Source organism: Maylandia zebra, linkage group LG4 (genome assembly GCF_041146795.1).
Source record: "Maylandia zebra isolate NMK-2024a linkage group LG4, Mzebra_GT3a, whole genome shotgun sequence".
Taxonomy (NCBI): Eukaryota; Metazoa; Chordata; class Actinopteri; order Cichliformes; family Cichlidae; genus Maylandia; species Maylandia zebra.
Genome location: NC_135170.1, coordinates 24,658,373 through 24,664,660, shown reverse-complemented (window position 1 = coordinate 24,664,660; position 6,288 = coordinate 24,658,373). Strand labels below are relative to the sequence as shown.

The 6,288-nt window shown below is 37.0% G+C and overlaps 1 protein-coding gene across 1 annotated transcript; it reads left to right on the top strand.

Moving 5' to 3' along the window:
• The first annotated feature begins 467 nt into the window (after positions 1-467).
• Positions 468-6,000, top strand: LOC101480991 (charged multivesicular body protein 6). The gene is made up of 8 exons (XM_004559472.2): positions 468-820; positions 2,011-2,120; positions 2,391-2,478; positions 2,866-2,952; positions 3,054-3,119; positions 3,357-3,437; positions 5,460-5,535; positions 5,631-6,000. The coding sequence occupies exons 1-8, from the start codon at positions 755-757 to the stop codon at positions 5,678-5,680; spliced, it is 624 nt and encodes a 207-aa protein (XP_004559529.1). The 5' UTR covers positions 468-754; the 3' UTR covers positions 5,681-6,000.
• Positions 6,001-6,288: the final 288 nt, after the last annotated feature.

The window sequence follows — 6,288 nt, the reverse complement described above, 5'->3', positions numbered from 1 at the left end:
TTTGTAGATTCAACTAAAGAAATGGGAACTAAATGTTTTTCGCAACATACTGGTGTAACAAAAGTATCTAAAGGTGCCGTTTAAAATGTGCACTTCACGAAACGTCTCTTATGTGTAGACACAACGGCAAACTCTAATGAAAAACTTAGTCTGGCTCCTTGGAAGTAAACTAAAAATAAATAAGAGTTGTCTCTGTTTCCAAGACTTTTGCACAATATTGAGTCATTTAGAATGCTGTCCTCTTATCACATTGCTTAACCTTACTAATGTGAAATAATACAAGAGCTGTCTGTTAATTTCCTGCCTTTATGTTGAGCAAAATCTGCTATTTTTAGAGGAAACGTTTCTTGATTGCTCTCCATGGTGCTGATCCTGGAACCCCCGGAGAGGCGGAAGCTCTCCAAGGTACCAACAGTCCGGCGAGAGTGTTTAACATGTGCCCCCTATACAATCTGCAGTTGAATTCATTTTATCATAGTAATAGGCGCAGCTGTTACCGCACGTACCATGTCACAATATAACAGGAATGAATATCAGAACAACGAGCTCTAATAATCAAGTAATGTAACGCTTCGGATTATACGTCCTGCCTTGCTTGCCGTAGGAAACGCGGAAAACAAAAAGAACTGAGGGCATGGTGTAGTCAGTTAGCCTGTTAGCCATTTTAGGCTAATTACTATCGTACAAAATGTTTAGCAAAAAGTGATATTTTTTGTGTTGATACGGGAGAATGTGGCGGGGATGTGGCTGAATAATGGGAAACGTCTTTGGGAGAAAGAGTCGACCTTCTCGTGTAACGGAGCAGGACAAAGCCATTTTGGTGAGCTGATAGCGGTTATAGCATCCCCGTTATCGGGCTATTGTTAGGGGTTGCACGGTCTTGTGCTGTGGTCACACGGCGAGATGAATTAATATCGCCCGATGTGCTTACTGTTGGGTTTCTCTGCGACTCGTATCTCGTGAGAACTGTATTCCCCTCCTCCGTTTAGCACAGAATTGGTTTCATAAAATATCTACTGAATGAGTACATCTATTTATAATATGCGACATCAGTTTATGGACCTCTTCCTTGTGTTTTTGTGTCTATTTCTTCGTTACTTTTTTAGTAGATAAAAAAAAAAAATTGGGTACTCCTGTTTAACTGCTGCTTAAGGCTAATATCTAATCAGCCAATTACATGGTAGCAAAGGATGTAAAAGATGAAGCTGTCAGGCAGGAGGCGAAGAGAAAGACCACAATTATGGATATATGAAAGGAGAGCGGAAGAGGATGCAAGAGATCGTCTATGGAGGCAGATCTGCTGTTACATTCCTAAAGGCAGTTCTCTCAAAATGACCTGATGATGACAGAGTTCATAAGCAAATGAGCAGACTCCTTTGAGCTGATGAGAAGATAACAGTAACTACTACTCATTACCACCAAGGTATGCAGAAAAACACATCTTCTGCAAGTTTCAAACAACATCGCAAACCTTGAAGCAGGTGAGGTACAGCAGCTAAGAACAGGAAAATTAGGTTACAGTTCACATGAGCTCACCAAAATTGCACCATAGACACTGAGATAGTAGGGTCAGAATTTGTAAACGACATGAAAGCATTGATCCACCCTCCCCATCTTGTACCAAATGGGCAACATTTAAATGCTGCATCCTCCCTGAGTATTGTAGCTGACTATATCCATGACTCTAAGCACAGTCTATCCTTGTTCTCGTGGCTAGTTCCAGCAGAATAATGCGCCATGTCAAAAGCTCAGATCAACTCAAACTGTTTGTTTGATCGTGGCAATGAAGCCACTGTACTCAAATGGCCTTCACAGTCAGCACTGTGATTTGGTGTAACGGGTGGTGCAGATCTGCTGCAACTGTGTGATGCTGTCATGTCAGTATGAACCAACATATTTATCTAACTCATGGCTAGCAAGGTGTACCCAATAAAATGGCAAGGAATGTGTATATTATATTGTTGTTGTTGTTGTTGTTTTTTTCATTTTCTCGTTGGGGATTTTGTCCAGCAACTGAAGCAGCAGAGAGACAAGCTGAAGCAGTACCAAAAGAGAATCACCTTGCAGCTGGAGAAAGAGCGACGTCTAGCAAAGCAGCTGCTACAAGATGGCAAGAAGGAGTAAGCACAAGTCTCGATTTTACACAATATCTACCAGCATGTAGTTACACTACTGTGAATACTGGCAACAATGTAAACAAATGAGGTTTACTTAAATATGGATAATGCTACTTAAAATTTCCCAAGTTAATGACTCCTGCACAGAGTCCGTTTTCTCTTTTGTAATTCAATTTACTTTATTCAGCATGCAGCGGTACACACTGTATTCGTACTGTAAACAAAAGATATTCTTTGCAATATGATGCTTTGTGTTTTCATTTGTTATTGCAGAAAAGCGCTGTTGCTTCTTAAGAAAAAACGGTACCAGGATCAGTTACTAGAAAAGACCGAAAATCAGATTTCAAATCTCGAGCGCATGGTAAGTTTCATAGCATCAGTCCACCAGGCTTTGATATTCAGTGCCAAGGGAGAGTGGACCAGTTCAATTCTGCAGTATTTAACAGTTTCCAAAATAACTGTTAATAATATGATTGCTTAAATGCAAATTGGTCCAAAGTTGAGAAGTCCATTGTGGCCTTAAATTCATTTGTGATACAATACTGTTTTGTGATTACTTGTGATTTGTTACTATATTTCATGCTAATCCAAACCAAAAAATAGTGTAATGTAAAGTGTTTGTTTTAACTCAGTCTCTCTTTAATCACTATTTTATGAGAAAATAAAAGGGACAAATACTATTTGATTTGTTGTTTTGTTTATTTATATTTCATGTAACTATTTTTACAATGTAATTGTTTGTCAACAGGTTCAAGACATTGAGTTCATGCAAATTGAAATGAAAGTCATTGAGGGACTTAAAGTTGGCAACGACTGTCTGAAGAGCATGCATGAGGTAGTGCTTTCCATTGTTTTTCCTGTACTATGCATTTTCAAAATATTTTAATACCACCTTAAGAGTTATAAACATGAGTGTATAATGTAACATTATGACAGATCATGTCAATAGAAGATGTGGAGAGAATCCTGGATGAGACACAGGAATCGACTGACTATCAAAGGGTAAAATGCCTGATGTTTATCAAATATACCTGCACAGAACTATCATTAATACCGGTACTGCATGTATGCCAAAAATCAGCTGAGGTTTGATTAAACTACATGTCCAATAGTAATTATTTCCTTCATATTGTAGTGTATGTTCTGGGATGATACATATCACTTTAAGAGAATTTTTTAAATCAACGATTTCGTTTGTTTGTTTGTTTTTAATTTATTGCTTCATTTATGCACCTGTAGCAAATAGATGAAATGTTGGCTGGAGTCCTGACACAAGAGGATGAGGATGCTGTCTTAGCAGAGCTGGAAGCTATCACTCAGGTGGGTGTTACACTGCATTGTAAACCTTTGTTATTACTAAAAATATTTCCAAAGCATGCATGCTCTTTTGCTGTTATCGCCCCACTTCATCTAATAGTTACGCCCACCAAGGCTCCGAGCGTGACCGCAGCATTCAACTGCTGGCCACTGAGTGCTTCCACTTGAGCAATTATGTGGTTAAAGCTGTGATTCACGGTTGACTCATGCAGGGATATCACACCTAAACTGAACGTTGCCATTTAATCTTAAATCTATAGAAATCTGGTTTTTGAAGAGAAGAAAACTGTGTTGCAAACTTAGAAGAAGAATTTTTAAGCTAATTACAATATAAATGTAGCATAATAACACAGTGAATATGAAACAACTGTGGGTATGAATTTGGTTAATTCATTGTGATTAAAACCTCAGAAGATTATTCTTTTATGATGTAATTATTATCCTAAATTACACATTCACATGTCTGTCAAACTACATGCTGTAAATTACTATTTTTCACATTTGTACAAAGACTAGTTTTAAGAATCAGTTTGACACAATTATGCAAATAAAATTGTAGCGCAGTAGATATTATTGTATTTGAAGCTGAATTAAATGTGTTTCTTCTTAAAGACAATTTTTAAATGCATACAAAAATATCCTCCCACACTGCTAGACCTCACTATTGTACAATGAAATCAGTTATACAAACCCAAATACTGCATGAATTACACCAGTGCAAATTTCTCTGTAGATTATCTTTACAAACAGGAAACAAACAAAAAACAACTCCTGAATAGAAAGCTCATTATAAAGATTAACAAGTTGTTTTAAGATGAAAAAAGAAAAATTACCTGAAGCAACAAGAAGCAGAAATTGATTTTAGAAAAAAAAAAAAGAGGAATATTATTTTATTTTGAAGGAGCTATAGTGTTTTGGAAACTGTGAAGTATGGTGTAAATGCAAAAAAAAAAAAAAACCTAAAGAGGTAATGCATGGAAACAACATGAGACCTCCCAGAAAATGTCTGTAAGAGGGGCAATTAAAATGAATATATCTGAAAATCAATAGAATCATCTGGGGGAAAAAACAACATCATTTATTGAGCAAAGAAAACTATTTTTTGCAGTTTTGCCTCTGAACACCACCACAGTGGATTTTTAAAAGATTTTTAGAAGGTTTAATATGAGGCCAAAAGAAATATCGGTGAAACTGAGAAAGGCCATCAGGCTAAAAGAACACAATAAATCTATCAGACATACGAAAAGGAGACAATGTTATGCCATGTAGGGGTGTCAGTGGATCTGGGCCACTAGTGTTAATTGATGATGTGCCTGCTGATTGAAGTAGTAGGAATATTTCTGAAGTGTACAGCGCTGTACTCTCTGCTCAGATGCAGGCATATACTGCAAAACTGACTGCAGCACATAGATAATGACTCGAGCATATATGTCCAAGCTTACTACAAAAGCAGCACAAGAGTTTCTCAAGGCAAAGAAATGAGATATCCTTCAATGACCAAACGTGTGACCTGATCCCACCACAACATAGCTTTACAGTTACTAAATGCAAACCTGGATGCAGAACATGCCACAGCAGAGGATTTAAAGGAAAGAAACAAAGCATTTTGTTGATGTCCGTGGGTTCTAGACTTCAGGCAGTCTTTTGCTGCAATGGCTTTTTAGACAAGTATTAGAAACAGTCCTTATATTTAAAATTATGTTGGTTTATGTGACTAATTTTGAGTCTAGGAAAATGGAGGTTTGTGCATAAAAATGGATGTAATTCCTAGTTAATGGCATACTGTTTGCTGTACTTCAATCACAAATTGATTTCTAAAAAAATCTAAAATCCCTTGTTCTGGTGTGCAGAGCCAAAATGTCAAAAACTGTCTTTGTCCAATATATTATGCACCTAAACTAAAATTAAAATAAAATCGTTGTGCAACTTTTTGTAGTACTGCTTTGATAATAAGTCCACAAATTTTTCAGCTTTTCAGGAACTAAATATGTCAGCTGGCTTTCGTAATCTCTCTTTCTGAAACAGGAAGAAGACGTAGCACTTCCAGAGGTCCCCAGTGAACCAATACCAGAGGTGTCAGAAGCAGCTAAAGCAGAGCCAGGTACATCTAATCTTTCACTCAACAAATCATTCCTTAAACAACCATAAATTAGTGTTTGACATCACACTATTTTATTTTGATTTTGTGTTTTCTAGAGAGGCGAGAAGCAAAGAGCAAGCCAGACAGAGAGCTGTTGGCAGCCTAGTAGACTGAATGTGTGGTCTGTATCCAGTGTTAAGCTGCATAAAGAGGTGGATTTCTTTTTTTTTCTGGGATTTGGTATGTGAACACGGGACCTGCACACATCAGTGCATCTTCACACAATTTACAGCATCAGCACTGTCTGTACTTGGTTCACCGCTCCACTTAAGTCATGCATAAAGTGAAATATTCTATTTCTCTGTGTCTGATTTGGTTAGGAAGAGAAGTGTTGCATTGTAGCTGTTATTGTAGAATAACAGGAGTTTTTAGATGTCTTACACATTATTTACAGCTTTACATATTAAATTGAGCTGTGGGAACAAACGCTGTCCTGTCTTTATTTGTCCACAACTGATTATTTTTTGTCTTTCTTGTAATTTTTATAAAATGAAAAATTAATAAAAATAATAAATACCAGTGAAAATATGCACCATACTTTCTCCAGAAGGGGGCACTCCTCACTTGTGTTTTTCTACACCACACTCCACATAACAGGTGTCTTCATTTAGAGTGCCCTTAGTGTGTACTTGTTGAAAGAAAATCAAAATCTCATGTTGCTAATATGTGGGTGATGTTTAGACAAGGAAGAAAATATAGTATTTACAATCTGAC

Coding starts and splice junctions, on each gene's coding strand:
- LOC101480991 (XM_004559472.2), top strand. CDS start 755: ATGGGAAACGTCTTTGGGAGAAAGAGTCGACCTTCTCGTGTAACGGAG. Junction 2,953..3,053: donor GTCTGAAGAGCATGCATGAG/GTAGTGCTTTCC, acceptor ACATTATGACAG/ATCATGTCAATAGAAGATGT. Junction 3,438..5,459: donor AGCTGGAAGCTATCACTCAG/GTGGGTGTTACA, acceptor TTTCTGAAACAG/GAAGAAGACGTAGCACTTCC.